Here is a 22,026-nt window from a genome sequence, read left to right on the forward strand (position 1 = left end):
CTGAGGCCAGGACAAGAAAGAATTCACTCATTCAGTGATCATTCATTCAATGAGCCCTAACCGGCACCACATGGACAGCAAGCACGCATTAGTCACTGAGCCAGGTAAGACCCATATGCCGCCTCCTGGAGTTTGCTGTCCAGGTTTGGAGAGGTCATCATGCAAGGAGGCAGGTGCCAGTCACCAAGAAGGGTGTGACCAAGTGCCGAGAACTCAAAGCTGTTGGAGACCCCAAGGAAAGATTTTTAGAGAAGATGGCATTTTGAACAGGACCCCAGTAGACCAGGCAAATTTCCCTGGCAGAGATGGGAGGAGCCACCACGCAGAGGAACTGGTGTGCTCACAGACGCCCAGACCAGGAACCTTTGTCCACAAGAATGAATTCTGTCCTCCTGGAGGTGGGAGGTGAAGAGGGTGGGGAAGGTAGGGGAGTGGCTGGAATCACATTGCTGAGAGCTGTGAGTGCCAGGCTGGAGTCTGAGCCTTGCCCCATGGACAGCAGGAAGCCGTGGAAAGTTTTGGAGCAAGACAAGATGAAAGCCGTTCGTGAGCACTCTGATGTCTGTCTTCAGACCCAGGTCCCCAGGCCCCTGCAAATTACCCTTCCAGCAGTTCACAGAAGAGCTGTGTTTCAGCCCCTTGTGTATCTCTGTATCCCCAGTACCTAGGACAGTGCCTGATGCATTGTAGAGGCTCCATAAACATTTGTTGATGGACAGACTGATTGGATGAATGAATCTGCCTGCCAGCCCCCTCCCCCTCACTGTCCTCTCCCAAGCCCTCTCCAGGCTAAGTGGAAGAAAACACCTGGTGTATTCCAGTTTGTCCCATCTCGCCCACCTACCATCTCTCTCCCTCCAGGTCCCTCCCCTTCTCCCTTCTTGGTACCCCTTCCTTTCTAGTCATGAGTAAATGAAGAAAGAAATGTGCACCTGCTCCCACCACGGGCTAGGCAGTAGCAATTACTTTAAATTCTCACTGTCGCCCTCAGGGATAGAAATGATTCATTGCTTTTTGCAGGTGAGGAAGTTGTGATCCAGAATGGTTAAGGGACTTGCCCAGTTGCTGGGTGGCAGAACTGAGACTCACCCAGGGCCCTTCTGATTCCATCTAGTGCTTCCAGCTGGGGGTGTGGAGTATTGTGATGGGGGTGGGATGGGGTACAGAGGAAGAGGAGGCAAACGAAGGGACTCCTGGGAGGCGGTGAGGGTGCAGGGGTGGAGGGGCTTCTCAAGCCCATCCTAGAACCAGGTAGCTGGATATCAGTCTGAGGTCTCCTACCCCACTCTGGGTCCAGCTCCCACATCAGGATGCTGCCACCAGATTCCTGGACTCCACTGCTGTGTCCACTTCCCAGGAAGCTGGGGCATGGGGCAGGAACACACACACACACACACAACATCCCCAAAGCCTGAAGTGGTGAAACAGTAGTTGCTTTAAGCAGAAAGACTTTACTGTTCTACAAAATTCTTCTCCCGAGAACATTTTTATATAATTCCCAAAGTCAATCATCATCTCCCTTCTTGTTGAGGAAAACATCCCTAAGAGGCTTTGTCAGAAATCCTTCAGTCGAGCAGGCCAGCTGGTACCCAAGGCTCTCTGGGTGGCCTGATTCTCTGCCACTCCTCTTAAATCCTTCTAGATTGTTAGCTTCAGAAAGACCCTCCAACTCCAGAATCCTCTCATTTTACAGATGGGAAAACTGACGCTCAGTCCAAGGGGGATCTGCTCAAGGGCCTCCAGCATCAGTGGCAGAGCTGGATCTCAGGCCCAGGGCCCCCCCACCCCCACCCCAACCCGTCTCTCCTCTGTCTCCCAAGACTCTCTAACCAAGCCTTTGTCACTGCCACTCTCTAACCAAGGCTGTGCCTTTGAGGGAGAGCTGGGCACCACCTCCAAATGCCAGGGGGCATAGCTGAGGCCATGACAACCTCACCCTCCACCTGGAAATTTACCTGGTGGTACAGGGCCCAGGCACACATGGGCTTCAGGGCCAAAGAGGCCTAGAGAAGCAGGTGACACACCTCCTCTCCCATCACATCACCTCCCTTCGGGTCAAGGGTCTGCCAAGGCCATGTGCGTCCTGCTCTGCAACTAAGGAGAACTTCCACAAGCTTTTGCTTTGGGTCTGTATGGTATCAATCAGCTTGGCATTGAAATTCTTTTCTTGCCTATCAGAAGTCTCAGCTAGCAGTTACGTGTCTTCTTTATTTAAGAAAAAGTAATGTCTGCTTAATACAAGTAGCCTGAGTGAGCAAAGACTTTCTGGATACGGGGTCCTCAAAGGGAGGGGAAGATTAGCAAAAGCATCTGCAGAGCTGAAAATGGAGGGCTTCCAAACTAAGCGATTGCAGGGGGGCCTTCTTTCCGCTGGCACTCACGGTACACCAGGAAGGGGTGGATGAATGTCAGAAGAGTGACAAGCACCAGCATCACGTTCACCTGGAGGGAGACAGGAAGGAGGGAGGTGAAGTCCAGGAACTCTGAGCAATGCCCACGACCAATGAGGGGACCAGAATTCCGCCTAGTTTATCTTCCACTTTCCACTCAGACACTCTGGAGGAAGGACTGTGCGTTACTTTTCATTCTGCCCTGTGGAGCCAGGTGGGGAGGGATATTGTGCCCATTTCACGGAGGAAGAAAGAGAGGCCCAGGCGGCATTCAGTGACCAGCTCAGGGTCACTCAGGAAACTGACGGAGGGACGAGAGCTACATCATATCTTCTGAATATTCAGTTAGGGTGCTCCGATATCACAACCAAGTAATTCTCCTCAGTCTTTCAGTTCAGGGCTTTTTTTTTTTTCCTCCCAATGACTGATTTAAACTCCTGTTCTACACTTTGCTGATCTTTTCAAAATGAGGCTAAAGGGCTGTGCAGTGGTCAGAACACTGAATTCAAAGTCAAAGGACTTCTGCTCCTTTGCTGTGGGCTTCTGAACATAGAAGTCACACAACCCAAATCTTTGAGCCTCTGTTTCTTCTATCTCAAACAGCTGGAGAGTCACGCCCACCTCCCAGGGCTGGGTGGGTGAGCATCCCTGGTGGTGTGGGGATGCAGGGGTGAGAGCACAGAGCTCCTGCCTCTCAGATCAGCTGTGGAATCCAATGCACGTTGCATCCCTAGGGCTGAGGCCAAGGTCCACCTGTGCTCATCACAAGCAGGAAATATCTTTGAAGTCTTAGGTTTTCATGAATCATTGTGAGGATTTTGCGTTCTCCTCTAGAATATGATTACTTGTCTCCACACACATAAAAAAATATTTTCTTCCCAAATCTCTGAAGAACGTGGGCCCCCTGGGCAGCCACCCCATGATAGCCCTGTGGTGTCAGGTACCCACAGCAAAAGGCAGGGTGCTCCCACTGACCCCAGTTTGAGAAGCAAGACCAAGGATGTACCCGTGTGCAGCAATGTTCCTGCAGGAAATACTTCAGCCAGATTTGGGGCTCCCCCTGCTGGGTGCCCATTGAGTCACCCCAATCTGGATGTCCTTGGTGGTCTGAGGCCCACAATACTCACGTAGAAAGGGTCATTCTGGAGGGGGCCCTTGATGAAGGTGAAGATGGGGAACTGGAGCAGAGACACAATGGCTGACAAGGCCATCACTAGCCCGAAGATCTTCCCAAAGTGTTCCGGAGGGAAACTGGGAGGGAGACAAATGGGGTTCCAGTGACACTCACGGACCCTCCCTCCAAGCAGGGCCTCATCTGGGTGGGCCTTTGTCAGCTACTTGCTCACAACTCCCCTGTCCTCGGCCTGCCTTCACCCACCCTCACCCAAACAGCCCTCTCCCCTTTGCCTTTGGTCAGGCTTTCAAACCACAGAACACAGAGAAGTTATTGTGCTTGACAGTGGGAAAACAGCAGGGACCCAGACACACGCTGCACCCCAGGGAAGTTGGGAGAAAAACATGAACACAAAAACAGATCACTATATGCCATATGATGTGTGCACCATCAAAGGCAGCAGGAATAGAGTGCCCAGGGCACAAATAAGGGAAGACACTTTATTTCCATCTCTTCCCTGGGAGTGTTGGAACAGAAGTGGGCCTCAGAGGGTGAATAAGCGTTCACCAGGTAGAGAACAGAGGCAGAGGGAGAGCTGATACGAAGGCTCAAGTACATGAAAGCTCTACTCCTCCTGCCAGCCTCACCTCCAGGCACCACCCCCTACGCCTGCTCCCAGACCCTGTCACCATCACCTCACCATCTCAGGCCCATCCTCACCTCCCAATTTCTGTGCCTCCAGCATGCTTCCCTTTGCCCCATGTGTCCCCCATTATGTAATGCACCCCAAGCCCACTTACGCAAGGGTCAGGAAGGCAGCATTGCCTCCATAGAGGAAGGAGCGGCTGATCACTTGCAGGATGAAGGTGACGTACTGGAGGGGGAGGACAGGGACTGAGGCACAGAGGGCGAAGCCCAGGCACAGCAGAGACGTCAGCGCCAGAGAAGGAACCGTGGAACAAAGGGCCACCGCCGAGGCTGAGAAACCTGGTCCAAAAGGGAAGAGGAGAGGCTGCCTGCAAGCGGGCACAATGGAGGGCAGGAAGGAGGCAAGAGAGATCTGGGTAAAGGGAGGAACCACCATCCATCTAACTTTCCAGGCAGAAACCCAGGGGGTCATCCTCGAATCCTCTTTCTCCCACATGCCCCATCTCCAGTCCATCAATGAATGTTGATGATCCACCTCCTAATTATCATTCAAATGTATCCACTCTTCTCCATCCCCACCAACTCATCCTACTTTTAAACCACCATCACTCACTCACAGATTACACAGATTGCAATGGCCTCCTAAGAGGGCCACCTGCTCTGGCCCCTGCAACCTGCAGCCAGGCATTCTGTGTAGCACGACAGGTACTAACAAAAGACAGGGGTGATCCAAACAGCCATCCAGAGGGACAGCTGTCCTGGCTGTCCTGCAGCCCCGTCACGGATAACTAGGCAGCGTAAGAAGAGTGAGGAGAAGGCCCTGCTGGGGAGCATCCTCGGGACAGAGAGTCACACAGAAGGAAGACCGCAGAACAGGGCGTGCAGTATGTGGCCTTTATCTGAGAGCGAAATTATGTCTATATAGTCTGTCTTTAAGAAAAAGATCATTGCCTAAAGACAGAGTGAACGAACAGGGTGCAGGGAACAGAGAGGAAAACTAAACTTCTTGGAATGTATACTGTTTCATGGTTTTGGCTTTGGGAAAATGTAAATATTTGATATACAAATGTTTAAAAATTCAATTAAATTAAAATAATAGGAAGAGAACAAGCAAAGCAATCCTCCAAAATCAGGAACGAAATGAAACCAATGAACATAACTTTATGTCAAGTTGGTGATTCTTAAAACAGTAATTTGACTGTACATCCTCTTGTGGGATATATGCTAAGGAGGAGAATGGAAGGAAGGATGGAAGGACACAGAGAGAGAGGCACTGCATTCAGCAACAGTATTGTTATTAATAATGTTGATATTGCTAAAACCAGTGACAATATATAAAACATTTTTAAAATACTATACATGTGTGTGTCTGTATAGTATTGTTAGGAACCAAGATTTTCAGAGGAAGAGAAAAAGAGATACGAATCTAAAATTAAGGAGGTAAAATTTGAATCAAAGTATCATTATTAGGCATTTATGATGTATTTTTTCTTCCAAAAAATTATGTATGCTTTAACTCTATCCAAAGCCCAAAAGCAATGACAACCCAGGAGAATTAGAAATGCTAGCATCCAGACTACAGTCTTTAAATACCATTTCCCATTAAAGGGACCCAGCGTTACTTGGAGAAATGGCTGGTTTCAGGTCTGGGATAGGAAACATACCTGATCAGATGGACGTGAACATCTCATTGTGCTAGAAAGTAAAGACACTCTCTAAAACTAACAGGATGATGTCTAAAGGACACAGATACTGGATTGGTAAAGTTCCCAATGGCCAAAGATGTGACGATTTGAACATCAAAAAGAATCGTGGTGAAAATGGATTGAAACACATCAAATATATTTAAAATGAGACTTTGAAAAAGAAACAATGAGTAGTCACCCCTGGAAGTTGCTAGGGCATCAATTCATTATTCTCAAAACTGGTAAAAAGAAGAAAAACCAAGCATTTATCCCAGGGTAACAAAATAGTTAATAAGGGGAAGTTTTTCTTTCTAAAGGAATTCTCGCTGTTGAAAGCAGAAGGAAAGATGGAAACAGGAAATCACGAGTTGGCAACCCTAGTAAACTAATGGGTCTAGGCATTGATCATCAACGGCTGCTACAATCATCAGACGCACAGTCGATGGGAAACTTTGTAATAAGTGGATGAGACTGACAATGTCTTAGCCCATTGATCAATCTTAACATGATAAGAACAGGACAATAGGTACCAGGGGCCTGCTGACGGGAGCCCTTAGGAAGCCCACAGCTCCACCTCTGAATTACTCTTGCCAAAAATATTAAACTGAGGCTCCTTGAGCCTCCAACCTGTGTGTTTACAGGAAATACCCAAACATTTTAAATGACACCAAAAGGATGCCAAATCCAAAATGTGGAAATGTGACAGAACAAAACACCCCATTTCTTCAACAAATAAACAAGGACAAAAAGCATGTGGAAGACGACACTTATACATTTTAAAAGACATAAAAGGCACATCAACCACATATAGTGTGTGGCTCTTAATTTGAACAAATCAACTGTAAAAAGACATATTTGAGACAATTACGGAAATTTGAGCAGAGTGCATAGTAGATGGTATTAAGAAATCATTGAGGAATTTTTGTGGATGTGATGATACTATGGTGATATTCAAGTAAAAGAGGGCTTATCCGTTAGAGGTACAACCTGAAGTATTTACAGATGAAATGGTTTGATGACTGAGATTTGCTGTAGAATACTCCAGCAGGGTAGGAGAAGCAGGGCAGGGGAGTCAGGGAGGGGTGTAGATGAAAGTCATAGGAGAAATGTTACTCTCTACTTTTGTCCCTCCGCATCCCCAACCCCTGCAGGTTAAAATACCTCAGCACCCCTCTGTTCCTCGACTGATGTCCAAGGAGCTTGTCCAAGCTCCTCGGCATGGGGCACAGCCTGCCCCTTCTCACGGCTCTCTCTCCAGACCCTTCCATACTCCTTTGTACCCTGGCCAGCCTGAATTACTGTTTTTTTGTTTTGTTTAGTTGTTGCTGAGGAAGATTTGCCCTGAGCTAACATCTGTGCCAATCTTCCTCTATTTTGCATGTGGGTCGCCACCGCAGCAGGGCTGATGAGTGGTGTAGGTCCACACCTGGGATCCAAACCCACTAACCTGGGCCACCGAAGCAGAGCGTGCTAGGCTTAACCAATACACCTCCAGCCAGTCACTGAATCCCTTTAAGGGAGTCCTCGGAGTCCTCAACGTTTCCCTCTCTCCTTCACAACCTTGAGCCCACCGTATTCTTGGGCCACTCTCCCAGGGCCCTCCTCTTCATCTCCTCACTTCTGACTCATCCTTCAGGTTTCAGCTTAGATGACACTTTCTCCAGGAAGCCTTCCCATACACCGATCTCGTCCTCATCTGGAACAGGTTATGTGCCCTTATTGTGTCCCCACAGCCCCCTGTGGGTTTACTTCATGGATTGTAATGCCTAATGACTTGTCTTTCTCCACTCTCTAGACTGAGAACAAGGACATATCTGTCTTGTCCGTTGCTGAATCTGGACTACGTATGGCCCATAACTGGCACTCAGCGACTAGTGGTTAGACAGACAGATGGATGGATGGGTGGATGAATGGAGGGATAGACGGATGGATGCAAGTAGAAAAAGATTAAGAACAAAAGAGAAGATGGGCATGAAGATAAATGATCTCTCCTCTCCTGGTTCCCTGATGCTCCCGAGCCCAGGTCTCACCTGTCTTGCTCGCTTTCTTCTGGTACCTCTGTTTAAGCTGGTCCATGAGCAGGCCATTCCAGGGGGCACAGAGCACTCCAAAGAACTGAGTGATGGCAAAGGCATTTGTGTAGATGCTGACTGCAGAGAGCAGAGAAGCATTGAGAGATAAGAAATTTCCAGGACTGCCTTACAGGAGGGGACCCTCCCACCCTGCCCTGACCGACCATCCTCCCCACATCCCTGCTCAGACCTTTCTCTGGAGCACATAGCCCTACTGGGCTTAGCACCCCGCACCGCTCGAGGTTCCAAGTCCCCAACTGGGATGCACAGATGGGATGCCTCCCAGCCCCGCCACATACCTAGTGCCCTGTCTCCCTTGGCCAAAGTGGTGAGTAGAGAGTTGAGGGTGCCGATAAAGAGGTAATGCCACAATTGTATCATAGACAGCCACATCAGGTGCCAGGCAAAGCGCCGCGAGAAAGCGTAGCTCCAGAAAGAGTGGAGCTCCTTCTGCTGCCCTGGATCTGGAAACTCTGATGGAGAAAGGAGGATCTGAGCATGAATTACAAGGAAAGTGGAACACTGGGGTGAACAACAGTGTAGAGGCCTTAATGGAACAGTTTGAGGTCCACGTTCACCTTGTATTCTTACCTCCCAGAACTCATCCAGCGTGCTCCCTGAGCTGCCCGCAAGTGGCACATGCTCACCTCTACGCCTTGGTCATTCTGGCCCTACCACCTTGAATGACCTTCCCCATGTTCTTCTCATCGACTGAAATCTGATCTGTCTTTCACAGTCTGATTTCAATGACACTTCTTGCACTAACACTTTCCTGATCTTTCTCAGCCAGGATGGTGGAAAAAAAGACATGGAGAGGAGAAAGTTAGACATGAGATGTGGGTTAGTGGCTGACAGCTGTTGTCTCAGCTGCTCTGCATCCCCTCTCTTTCGGTACCAGGATCCTGGTTTCCTCTGGAAATCTTCCCCTGCCCTTTTCCTCATGGTCCAGATGGGCCTGTGAATTAAGCATTCTGTTCCTCAGCCAGGGTGGCCCAATCCGATCGTTCTCCCTAGAGAGGCAGACTGGCTGTGACTTTCGACTGGGACCCCCAGGCGTAATCTGGTCCTGCTCATCCTGGAGCCTGGAAAGTTCATTTTTCCCTTGATTCTGTGAGCTTCCCAGAATCCTGTTCCTGTTTCTAATTCAGCCAGCAGGGATTGTGATGTTTGTAACCAAAGACCCAAAGAGATGAGGAGGCAACAGAGGCGGTGATGGAAATGGAACAGTGAGAGGGCAGACCCAGGAGACCTGCAGAAATGGGGACAAATAAGGCAGACTTAGGACTGAAGAGTCGGCGGACAGGAAGGAAAATGATGGAAGATGGAATTCAGGGGGTAGTGTGATAATGACATGAGAGAAAGAAGAGAGGGACAGAAAGGAGAAAAGAAACAAAAGTCTTGCCCCTGTCTGGACCCTCTATAAAGTGAGGGGGTCGAGAAGACCCCACAGGTCCTTTCTCCACCTGACCTTTCCTGACTGAGTCTCTAGGGGAGCTCTGGAGGTGAGGGACCAGGTCGGCCGCCACGAAGACCAGGTTCTGAAGGGAACTGGGTTCAGCAGCAGGGCTCACCTTCCTTTGGCGAAATGAACTCCGACTGTCCCTCCAGCTCTTTGGACTCCACTGTCTTCTGCTCCTCCTCCCTGCTGTCCTTCCCAGAGCACAGGCTGTGGAAACAGAAGTCCCCTCAGCCCAGCCCAAGGGCTGTGAGCTGAGCCTGAGTCTCAGGCTGGAGGGAATAGTGCAGGGGATCCCCCGTTTCACAGCACAGTGAAATCACCTCTTAACAACCCCGAAGCCCAAGTCATAGCCAGACCAGTTAAATCTGAGTGTCTGGGAGTGGCAGCCAGGCTTCCAGATTTTTTGAAGATCTTCGAGTGATTCTGTGATTCTGATACCCAGCAAAGTTTGGGGACCACTGGAGGCGTGGGAAGAGTAGGAGAGGCTGAGTTCACATCCTAGCTCTTGTTCTTCCTGGCTGTGGCAACATGGCTCAGACATAACCCTTCCGACCCCCATTTTTCTCATTTGGAAAATGGAGATAAGCCCATCTATCTGAGAGGATCATGGTGAGACGAAATCAGAGAGCACGTGGGATCTGGCAGATAGTAAGTGAGCAGCAAATGAAAGCTCTCCCTCTACTGCTTGTGGGGAAGAGCTGCAAAAAGGGTCACATTTCTTCACTTCCTCTGTTCTCCACGCTTTGCAATGGAATTTTGCAGCTCTGACTATTTCCCCATCCCCTGAATCTTCACTGAGCCATGTGAGCTGCCTCAGCCAAGAGAATGCAAGAGAAATCATGCTGTGCTCATTCCAGCCCTGAACTTTAAGAGAGCTTGTGCATTTTTGCACTCTCTCTCTTGGAACCCTGGAAGCACCACATGGACAAGCCCAAGCCAGCCTGTCGGAGGATGAGAGCCAGGTGTCCCAGACATCCCTGTCACCCCCAATGACCTCCAGAAAAAACTCGTATGAGTGAGGTCATCCTAGACAAGCCAGCCCCTAGCTAACCCATTAGATGATCAGAGGCAAGAATGAGGCCTGTCAAGATCATCCCAGTCTGTCCCTGATCAGTAGAACTCGTCAGCTACCCACAGACCCAGGAAAAATAATAAATGCTTAAGGTTTCAGGCCACTGAGTTCTGGGGTAGTCTGTTATGCAGCAATTGCCAGCTGACACACCCATGCTGGTCTTCCTCTCCTGTGACAGGTTTCCTCTGCCCTACTGTGACCACGACTTTCCCATCCCCTGCTTCCATCCCAGGTCACATGGGGGGCTCGGGCCCACAATTGCTAGGTCATAGTGCTTACCCATAGCGGTAGTTGGGGGGCAGTGGGTAGGGGATGTGCCCCCGGGGCAGCAGGAGGAAAGTGCGCCCAACATGCCAGACACTGAAGACAGAGAAGAAGAGGAAGGAGGCCCTGAGGCTGACGCCCTGTTCATAAAGGAGCTGCAGATAAAGGAGGAAAAAAGTCAGTGTAGGGGCCAGCCCAGTGGCATGGTGCTTAAGTTCACATGCTCTGCTTTGGCAGCCTTGGGTTTGTGGGTTCAGATCCCAGGCATGGACCTGCACACTGCTCATCAAGCCATGTTGTTGTGGTGTCCCACATACAAAATAGAGGAAGATTGGCAACAGATGTTAGCTCAGGGCCAATCTTCCTCAACAACAACAAAAAAAGGTAAGGAAATTCTGACACGTGCTATAACATGGATGAACCTTGAGGACATCATGCTAAGTGAAATAAGCCAGTTATAGAAGGATAACTACTACATGATTCCATTTGGATGAGGTCCCTAGAGTAGCCAAATTCACAGAGACAGAAAGCAGAAGGGTGGTTGCCAGGAGCTGGGTGGGGTGGGATACTGGAGAGTTAGTGTTTAATGGGGACAGAGTTTCACTTACACAAGATTGAAAAGACTTCAATCTGGAGATGGATGGTGGTGTTGCTTGCCTAACAATATGATGAACTTAATGCCGCTGAACCATACACTTAAAGTGGTTAAGACGGTAAATTTTATTCTATAGATTTTACCACACCAAAGAAAAGTCCGGGTAAGAAGCAGGAGCTGGAACCCCAGTTTCTAAGAATGAGTCTTGGTACAGGCTGTTGCCTTCCACCCTGGAAGCTAATTAATTACACCTCGTACACACATAGACTCCCTGTCACCCCAGGGCCCAACCAGCAGAGGAGGCAGCGTATTATCCATCCCCACAGTCTTATAGAGCCTCCTAGTGAAGTGAAGCTTCTCAGAGATCTTCCAGCCTGGTGTTTTTTTTTTTTTTTACTGGCAGCAAAGTCTTTTGTTCAAACAAAATTTTACACAGAAATTCAACTTATGAAACACATCAGTGGGGAGTGGCCCTGTCATCCTCCCCCTTATTCTCCTTGGTGACCAACATAACATCAAAGGGAACCCCTCAGTGTTCCTCGACACCCAGTTTGAAAACCGTTGATCTAGCCCAACCACCTCACTTTACAGAGGGTGAAACTGAGGTCCAGAGAGGCACAAGGAATTGCTCAAGGTCAGAGTGAGCAGCAGCAAGGTCAGATTAAATGGAGATCTCCAGCTCCTGCTCTGGCGCGCTGTCTCTCCTTCCAACTCCAAAGAGGGAAGAGAGAAAGGGAAGCACATCCAGGGGAAGGAGGAAGAACCTGGAAATTGGTTCTTGTACGAGTGGTAGAAAGGCTTGAGTACGTGCCCCAAGGCTCAGCCTGTGGGCGACCCTCCAAGCCCAGGTGCTCACAGCACTAAGCTAGTTTCATATCTGGATAGTGACTCCCAGAGATCCTCTTCTCTTGCCCCTGGCCCACAGGCTGTGCCAGCTGCCTCTGGCCTAACACAAAGCCCAGAGGGAAGTCCCAAGTTGGTCGGCTTCGGGTGTCAAGGACTCATATTCTTCTATTCCTTTCACTCATTCATCCTTAGTTTGCTAGCTTTTGTCCTCCAGCTTGTTGCCTCATAATCACAGAATGGCTGTCACACATCCAGCTATATTCAAACATTCAAACAGTTGCCACAACATTCAAAGAGGAAGGGTGGAAAGGGGGACCAGGGAGGAAGGCTTTCTTTTTGCTCTGCTTTCATCTTCCAACAAGGAGAGAAATATCCCTAAAGTCCTCGTGAATACAACCCCTTCACCTCACTAACAAGGACTGGAGAATATGCCCACCTCTACTCATCATTAGCAAGGAGGAAAGCGACTGCCTCAGTTGGCTGAGATCAATCAGGATTCATCCCCTGGGCTGGGCACACCACTGCCCAGATGGAATGTTAGCAATAAAGAAGAGAGAATGGCTGTTAGGTGGGCTACTAACAGCACTGGCAACAGCCCATCCCCCGATCACTAACCTCGGCCTTCAGGAGAGCTGGAGAGGACTCTGTGTCTGCCCCTGCTGCCCCGACGAGCCACCCCCCACCTCCCTGTCCAACCCAGAAGCTCACGGGCACAAACACCCCATTGCAAAGGGCCCCCAGCCTCTGCCCAACACTGGCCCAGGCACATCATGGCCATGCCTTCCCTTAGCCTCCTTGCAAAAATCCTACAGGAGTGTGAAGAAGGAGTTTAATGGTTACAAGCTCAGCCTCTAGAACCAGACAGGCCTGGGCTCAAGTTCAAGTGTCATGTTTTCTAGCTGCAGAAGCGTTGATGGAAAGAAATCATGCAAAGTTCACAAGACAAGTGTCTGGCATATATTAGTGCTCAATAAATGTTGGCTATTACTATTTTTTACGTTTTTGTTTTTGTTTTTTAACACTGGCACCTGGACTAACATCTGTTGCCAGTCTTCTTTTTTTTCCCCTTCTTCATCTCCCCATAGCTCCCCAGATGTAGCTGTATATTCTAGCTGTGAGTGCTTCTGGTTGTGCTATGTGGGACACCGCCTCATGGCCTGATGAGAGGTGCCATGTCCACTTTCAGCATCCAAACCAGAGAAACCCTGGGTCTCCCAAGCAGAGCATGCAAACTTAACCACTCGGCCAATGGGCTGGCCCCGCTATTTTTTACCTTAATGACAAGGAAGACTGCCGAGGAAGAGTCAAACGCTCCATTGTAGAGAGTGATGATGGTTGAGCGGTGTTTGCCAAACAGGTTTCCCACCTGGAGAGAATGTGACCAACCTGAATCACTTATTTAATCATGAAGTAAATATTTCCTGTGCACCCAGCATGTTCCAGGCCTTCATGATACCCAGACTCACACTCCACCCCAGGAGCTACCACCCTGGCCGGGGCCAACCCCATTTAAGGTAGCCAATGTAGAAAAGTGCTTCTCCCTCCTTCCACCCTCCTGCCAGGTGCCTGGGATGAGGGCAGGCTCACACCTGCAGGTTGGTGATCAGAAACAGGATTCCCCCAACGGTGAGCATGGGCATGGCCAGGAAGAGCAGCAGGGCTGATTCTGGAACAATCAAAAACAGAGGTGGGGCAGCATCATAGTGCAACCCAAACATGGAACCCCAAACTCTGGCTCCTACTTGCTCCAAATTCCCAACAATCCCGGGCTCAGGGCCCTAATTCTAGCATCCTTCGAGGTCTTAGGGTACTGGTCAAGGCTCCCCCAAATGTCCTTGCAGAGGTCTCCTGAGCCACCTTCTTCCCGACCAAAGATGGTCCTTGGTCTGTGGCTGACCTGGATGTCTCCAGATAGACTCGAAGTGAAGACACTGCTCCCTTCTCTCATTCAACCACAAACAGCCCCTTCTATTCATCCTTGACACTGTGGGGAGAGAAGTCTGGACTCTGTCCCCAAGCCCAGCTTCTTATTCACTGCATGACTTTGAGCTGGATTCCGAATCTGTGACTAAGTCACCCTATCTGTAAAATGGGAATAACAGTCCCTGCTCTTCCTGCCTTATGGGGTGTTGGGAGACCTCAGTGAGAAAATGGCACAGACTCTTTCCTTTGTTCATCAAACTTGAGCACTTTCTTCATGGGGCATAGTGCTTGGCATTGGAAATGAAGGATGGGTTAAGCATACTTCCTACCCTTGAACAGACTGACCTGCAAACAAACTACTACGATAGGTCTGGAAAGTGTTGGACGATAACAGAACTAAAATGCCAGGAGTTTGGAGCCCTTCATAAATTAGTCTTTCCCAAGCTACAGACTTCTGCCCACTTTCCTGATTTGGGCCATAACCCATGCCCATCCTATTATTTGCTAAAATGTTTTCTTTACGTTGGCTCCGTTTTATCCAAAAGAAATCTATTATTTTTAAAGGAAACTTTGTATCACTACTGTAAATGAAAAGCAACTCATGTTGCTTGTCAAGAATAGAAAGGAATAGTAAAAATAAATACAATGAAAGGAAAACAATGTTATTAAATTGTAACTAGATGCAGTTGCCCTCAGAACGTTCCAAGCTTGAAACCTGCTCCTGCCATAGTGTTAAATTCATACCGGCCCCATGTCAAGACTTTCGTTCATGAAATCAGAGGACTGAAAGAGAAATAGAAAAAGAATGATTTTTCCACCAGACGATTCAGTGCTTAACGTGGCAAGGTTGTGCCTCCTAATGTCCTCTGAAGTAACTATTGTTCTATACCTTGAGAAGCACTGTAAAGTGCTCGTTTTAGACTATTCACACTATTTACCATTCAATTTCTGTCTTTATAAAAGGTACCTCTCTCCTAATGCACTCTCCTAAGGTTGGGTGAGATTCCTTTCACAATTGGGTCATTGTGGTCCCAACACTTTTTCCAAAAACCAAAAGCTCAGTTTTACGGAGGAAGGGAGAACTGGTGATCAAATGCTTCACAAGGTGAGTCAAACATTCTTAGCCACCACCACCACATTCAGCCACTTGAAAATCATTTACAGGCTCTTTGATAAGATAAAGCGGGTTTGATGAGGAGAGTGCTTTTAAATAACTGGCTTGAGGTGCCAGGCTATCTCATGAGATCAAAGACACTCAGCCCGTGTTTACGGAGCACAAATGGAGACGAACTCATGATGCCATACGGCATCAGCAAAGGACTACACACGCAACAGTTATGTACTTTTACTTCCTATCCCCAAAATTGAGCCATGCGATCTGACACTGGGGAGAAATATTAGAAGGCATCTCTTGGCCAGCATAACCAGGATGCTAGGAGAGGGCACAGCCGGGGACCCCAAGCCCACTTCCCACTAACTTACTCTGTTCCCTTGAGCAAGTCTTTGCAAGGGGTCTCTCTCTAGCTCAGTTTTCTCCTCTGCATACTGGGGGAAAGCAGGAATAAACCAGATTGGAATTCCTAGACTTTGGGAATTTTATACATTTATAGACCAGTAAAATTTGAAAAGAAAACTTTTGACTAGCTAGGATCGTCAACTTTTGCCCTGCTAGTAAGGATATTTTCAAAAGCAACTGTCATTCATATATCATTTCACTACAATAAGAGAGGGAGAACATGTTAATACATATAAGAGGAAAGACAAAATCTTTGGACCAAATTCTTCTCTCTGAGGCAATCCCTCCATTGTGCTTATTTGTTGCATTTCTCAGTAGGTGAAACTGTTTTCATAGACCAGTAATAACTCTCTCAAAGATTCTTTCAAGCTCAAAGTCTGTGGCTCTCTGATAACCATGGGGGGGTCAGTGTGTCCTGTCCATCACCTTCGGCAACTGTCCCACCCAGCAGGTGCCCCTGAGCTTGTGTCCCTCCCACCCCCCGACAGCACTCACCTGCAGAGGTGAAGGCTATGGTGAGTGTGGCAGTGGTGTACAGAAATCTGAAACACAGAACAGGGGATGGAGTATGTTGTCAAGGAAAAGGAAACCTGGGGGACAAAACCAAGAATTCTACTCACCCAATCTCCAAATTTGGCACTAGAGTGCATTCTCAGCCTGGGAGTTCAATGGGCATGGATGCTTCTGGACCCCAGGCTCGGAACCAGGAGCCAGAAACCCAGATGTGATTGATAGGTGGCCCTGACCTCACAAATGAGGGTATTTGGCTCCTCTCAAGGTCCAAGGCTACACTGGGAAATCCTGGGCAATGAACTCAGCTAAGGATGCAATGAGTTCAGGAGAAGGTTACTGGGCTTGGCCAGAGACAAAGTGAGTGGAGCCAAGGCCCTCCCACTTGGGAGTCCCAACAGGCCAATCTTTTGGAGAAAGGGGTTAGTGCCTGGTCTACAAATCAAAACCTTCAGTCTCAATGCCTATTCACTGTGTGACCTTGGTCAAGACACTGCCCTTCTCTGGGCCTCAGTGGCCTTTTCTATAAAGGGAAATGATTGGACCGACCTAGAACCCAAGCTTAAAGTTCCAGGGTTCTGTGATTATAGAACCACAATCCAAAGGTTATGGGGATTTTCTAGCAGTTTGGGGGTCTTATAAGACATAGGGTAATAAAAGTAGTGCCTGTGTGATATAGTGATTTAGAATAAGAAATACCTATTTGGTCCTTGTCCCTAGTCCCTATCACAGGACTTCTAAAATCCTTCAAATTCCTCAGTGATAAGAGCACTAGGAGCATCTTTTGTTCTAATGAGGTGACTCTGGGTGGGCTCCTGGATGGCTCCTGGAAGAGACTGGTCACGAGAAAGACCAAGCCATAATTAGAAGATTGGAATTTTCAGCCCCGCTCCCCACTTCTCTAGAGAGGGGAGAGGGGCTGGAAATGGAGTTAGTAATTGATCATGCCTACTTGAGGAAGCCTCCACAAAACCCCAATAGTAGAGGGTTCAGAGAGCATCTGGGTTGGTGAACACATCCACATACTAGGAGGGTGACACACCCCAACTTCCCAGGGACAGAAGCTCCGGGGTTCAGGACCCTCCCAGACCTCGCCTACATATCTCTTCATCTGGCCGTTCATCTGCATCCTTTATCACATCCTTTAATAAACTGGTAAATGTAAGCAAGTTTTCCCCCGAGTTCTGGGAGCTGGTCTAGCAAATAATTGAACCCAAGCGGGAGGAAGTCATGGGAACCTCCGCTGCGCAGCCAAGTCAGACAGAAGTCATGGGCAACCAGGGGACACACCACTTGCGACTGGTGTCTGAAGTGGGGGCAGTCTCGTGGGATTGAGCCCTTACCTGCGGGATCTGACTCTATCTCCAGGAAGATGAGGTCAGAATTGAGTTAAATTGTAGGCCACCCAGCTGTTGTGGCAGGATGGCTTGGTGTGGGAACACCCCCCACACGCACACATTTGGGTGTGAAGTATCGTGTGTAAAAGTAAAGGAGAAACACAGGAAGGAAGACTGAGTTTTTCTTAACACATGGAGGCTGGAGAAGAGGGAGGAGAGGGAAGAGGAGGAGAGGGAGTCAAACACCAAGAGAGACGAGATAAAGTCATTATGTGCCAAGCACTTAAAGACCAAGGGACCTGGCTATTTCCTGGCCCAGCCGGCCCTCCAGCCCCTCTGACAACTAATCTCTCACAAGCATGCCAGGGGCTGCTTGCTTTGGGTTCTATCAGCTCCCAGCAGGGCACTGCTTATCACTCACCCAGGCCAGCTGGAGCGGCACCCTGGATGAGCAAGAACAAGTCCGTTGGCCTCGTTGACTCATCTGCATGGGAAACCCCATTGCCTTCCCTCCAGCCCCAGGGGACCTGATATCCCACCACTGCAGGTCCCAGGAGACCTCACTGGCTAAGTCTCTGGGGAGTGACGGGGAGTGAGGAAGATGACAACTAAGTCTGAGCAACCTGGCCATGAGGCCTTGTAGGAGCTATAGACAAGGTTCCCCGGGATGAAGGCAGAGTGACAATTTTAGGTTTTGCTAATTTCATAACCCGGGCCCCAGGCCAGCTCTCACAGAAAGCGGGCCTGGGCTCCTGCTCAATTCAGCATGTCACATAGAACACACATTCACACCTAGCAGAGGAAGGAGGCAAGGAAAGGGAAGTAGGGGTGTAGGAAGAGAGCAGCTGCTGAGGCAGCGCCTGGCAGGACTGCCCAGTTGCCTGGCCCGAGACTCCCTCCAAGAGAGGCTAATGCCAGAAGAATTCCTCTTGCTCATCTCCACCCAGACTGGGCCTTAGGGACTTACATGGCTATGAGGCGGGCCACAGTGGTCTTAAAACGGTCAAAGATGTAGCCAGTGGGGAATGTCATGAAGTTGTTCATGAAGGACGCCAGGGTGAAGATGAGCGAGAACTTCTCATCCTGGGCTTTGCAGTCTGGAGGCCAGAAAGGGGGATCTCAGAAGCCAGAGTGGGTGGGCCAACCTCCCATCCAGCCCAGCCTTCCTGCCAGGTGGGTTCCCAGCCTGGCTCCCCTCCAGAGCAGCCTCTCCCGTCTTGGACAGCTGGCTGGTGGAAAGTTCTCCCTTCGGTGAGCTGAAATGTGACTGCCTCTAATTACCCCTCAGGAGCTAGTACTTCCCTCTCCAGGCACCTCCTAGACTGAGGTTGAGGGGTAGGGGACAGGGGAGGCTGACACCCCCTTTGTCTCATTGTAGAAAGGTTGGCAGGGTGGGCAGGGGATGGAGTCCTTCCTACTCCTTCCCACCAAGTGAGAACCGGCCTCAGCTTCCTAGACAAGTCATCATTCCCTTACCAGTCTGTCCCGTGACATTGCCCGTCAGTGTGGCATTGCCCGTCAGCCCGGCATTTGGTTCACACAGCTCCTCAAAGTAATGTTCTGTCTTGAAGACAAACACCAGCGACGCCCAGCCGAAGAGGACGCCTGCAAAGCCAAGACATTCCAGCAGCCCCGTCAGCAGAGTGGCCACTCGTAGGGGAAGCCCCTGACTCGCCATGGCCTGAGGTGTGGCCGATCCTCCAGTTTCACTGGTGGCCTCCTGGGCTGAGCACAGGAGCTGCAAGGCCTGGTGTTTGAGCACCTGGGAAATTCCTTTGGCAGGCCCTTCCAGTCAGGGAGCTCTCCAGTGCTGGCTGTTCTCGGCTTGGGCAGAACCCATCAGTGGTTGAGTCTCTGGTTGCTGTAAAATAAGGAAGAGGTTGCTGGTGCAGGGGGCTTGTGGGAAAGGTACAGGTGGACAAAGCGTCCTTTGTAGGGAGGAGAGAGAGGCCAGCTAGGAGAAACAGCTGCAACAAAAAGCCCTGTCCTACCCCGCCTGGCAGAAGAGGGGGGAAACAGGAACTGAGCCCAAATCCTGAAGACTGACCACTAAAATTACAACCGCAGCAATTCTGAGGCAGGCAAGCAGACGGGGAGCCGTCATGTATGTCCTCACAGCTCCTCACAACAACCTGGCCAGTTAGTCTTCGTTATCCTCGGTTTACTGACAAGGAAACCAAAGCTCCAGGAGGTTTTATCAATGAGCCCAAGGCTAGTTAGCCACAACAGGAAGGCCAGTCTAACGCCAAAAATATCCCAACTCCGAGGATCCTCCGTGACTCTCGGCTAGGATGCCCCATGTCCCCTCTCCAGGTCTCCTTCCCCACATCTCCGTCTTCCAGGAAAGTGCCCAGAAGCCCCTCCTCACCCCCACCCCACACCTCCTCCAACAAGTGGTCAGCGCCCCTCCAGATAGGGGCGCCCCCGGAGTCAGCCTGCCTCCTGCCCAATCGCCTCGCTTCCCCATGGCCCCTGCCCACGCCCCAGCCCAGCACCTGCGTCCTACCTCCTCGCAGGGCTGCCCCGCTGTCCCACACTCTTCGCAGTTCAGATTCCCGCCTCTTGCCGCTCCTCCCAGTCTCCTCCTGGTCCCCCCCCACCCCCACTGGAGCCGGAAGGGCCCTGACAGGCAAGGCGGCACCTGCGGAGGTCCACGACCTCCCCTTCTCCATCACTTCCTTCCTCTCCTGAGCTCACAGTCTGCCCCGTGGTTTTCGACCGCCCCTTGGATCTTCTCTCCTCTCTCTCCCTCTAACCCCAACAGAGTCTGTTTTCCTCTTTCACACTCTCCTTCAGCCTCCTAGCTCCCTTGCCTCTCCTTCCTCCCCTAACCAAGCTCGTTTTAATTACTGCTTCGAGTACAGGCAGACCCACAGAAAAGATTCCAAACTCGCAGCGCACACAGGCGCACACGCAAAGAAAACACAGCTACCTGCAGACACGTGGACACACACATCCCCTAGTCCATGTTCTTTCCTTGACCACTTGGGTGGACAAGAGTACATTTTTCCCCATTTGCTGACCAGCTCAGCCTTCTCTCCTGATCTCATGCCCCCAGTGCTTCTAGCAAGTCCCAGGCACAGAATCAAGGCGCCAACGATCAGGAATGGACAACTTTTCCAGAGACCACTCCCTGGAGGGGTGCCCTGCCTTTTTAACTCCAAGGACCCCTTTGACTACTCCCTGCCTCACCCCCAGCCCATGTCCTGAAAGAGCCTACCCGCCAGACTGTGTTGATTAAGTATTCATTCGTTGCTCCATTTTTTATTAATCAAAGACACATATAATTGCCCATCGGAGCTGTGATCAGTGTGAGATAGCCAGCTGAAGCAGCTGCGTTGCTATCATTCCAGCCCAGAGTAAGTGAGCTGACCGCTTCTGAGGCCCATGTGGCTGTTTCCGTTCAAAGCTCAATTTAGAGAAGAGCTTCTTGCATATTCCATGCAGTCTGCAGGCCCCCATGCCCAGCCTCCTGGATTCCCCCAGGGGCCCAGAACTCAAGTTATTCCAAGCCCAGCCTTCTTTTTAATGAGGAAGACATAAAAGGTTAGGATAGTAGAAGGCTAAAACCAGGGAGTATTTTCCAGATCTCTACCAAAACACAAAGGGGGAAGGAAGTGTGACCAGCCAGGTGACTGACTGCATGGGGAAGGGTGGCTCTGGTCCCGTACCCCACGTATTCACTAGTTACACAGCCCCAAGCAAGCTCTTTGGCTGCCCCTCCTGTAAGATAAGGACTGTAGTATCTTAATTACAGTAATTGTCATGAAAGAACTATGAGATGGGTTTATGAACTCCCGGCAGGTATGGTAGGCAGTAGCCAGACTGCGGATGGCACTGGTCCTCTAGTTTCCAGGTGTGTAGACAGAGCCAGAGAAGTGGCTCTGGGAGGGGACTTCAGAGGAACTTGCCCAAGGTCAATCGTCGAAGTGGCAATGTTTGCCTGACTCCCAAACCTATGTTCTGACACTCGTAGTCTTAACAATGGATGTTTGGGCATTTGAGAAAAGTCTTTTCTTAAAAAATCTAATTGATGAAAAAACCATAAGAAAATACAGGAGCCCAGGACAAACAGGATTTAGGATGCAAGATTTTCTATTTGACTGCAAGACACAAAGACACTGAAATTAATTCAATCCCTATCTCCTGCTCTGGCTTCCATTTCAGTCTCCTGAGGACCTGGGGGATCAGTGAGTGTGGAAGTAGCAAGGGAGGAACAGAAAAAGTCAAAGCAAAGAGAGCGAGATTTTACAACGTCAGTCTGCGGGAGCAGGCAGAAAGGGCCGGCTCACGGGCTATCCGTGCATCCAGGACTGGAGCCCAGGACTCCGGACAGATTGTCAGGGCTCTGTCCACCTCACTTTGTTCTCTCTCTTGGCTCTCAGTGCCCCCCCACTCCCAGCCCCACCAGCACTGTCTGCAGAAGGCACTGCCTCTAGTGATGTGACAGTGTTACTGAAACTGTTGGGACAGACAATTAGAATATTCTCTGAACCCTTCCATCTTATTTGGTTCGGGTTCCAGCCGCTAGCAGAGGCCGATGCCCTTTGGCTCATTCTCATGCTTCACTCTACCGATGAGGATTAAAGCGTAAC

General features: G+C 49.9%; 1 protein-coding gene across 3 annotated transcripts; it reads right to left on the reverse strand.

Annotated features, from left to right (window-relative positions):
- Positions 1 to 1,431: 1,431 nt before the first annotated feature.
- SLC43A3 (solute carrier family 43 member 3) lies at positions 1,432 to 20,171 on the reverse strand. 3 transcript variants are annotated; one of them, XM_070563912.1, is made up of 13 exons: positions 19,938 to 20,171; positions 18,908 to 19,292; positions 18,399 to 18,528; positions 16,080 to 16,126; positions 13,735 to 13,811; positions 13,419 to 13,511; positions 10,720 to 10,859; positions 9,481 to 9,575; positions 8,209 to 8,382; positions 7,868 to 7,987; positions 4,305 to 4,491; positions 3,518 to 3,641; positions 1,432 to 2,442 (listed from the first exon to the last, which is right to left on the reverse strand). In XM_070563912.1, exons 2-13 carry the CDS (start codon positions 19,107 to 19,109, stop codon positions 2,341 to 2,343), a joined length of 1,491 nt encoding a protein of 496 aa, XP_070420013.1. In that variant the 5' UTR covers positions 19,110 to 19,292; positions 19,938 to 20,171; the 3' UTR covers positions 1,432 to 2,340. The 3 variants fall into 3 exon arrangements, with proteins under 3 accessions (XP_070420013.1, XP_070420015.1, XP_070420014.1); XM_070563914.1 differs by lacking the exon at positions 19,938 to 20,171 and adding an exon at positions 19,479 to 19,614; XM_070563913.1 differs by lacking the exon at positions 19,938 to 20,171 and having other exon boundaries at positions 18,908 to 19,429.
- Positions 20,172 to 22,026: the final 1,855 nt, after the last annotated feature.

The sequence above is a fragment of the Equus przewalskii genome, chromosome 11 (assembly GCF_037783145.1).
Source record: "Equus przewalskii isolate Varuska chromosome 11, EquPr2, whole genome shotgun sequence".
In the NCBI taxonomy this organism is placed as follows: domain Eukaryota; kingdom Metazoa; phylum Chordata; class Mammalia; order Perissodactyla; family Equidae; genus Equus; species Equus przewalskii.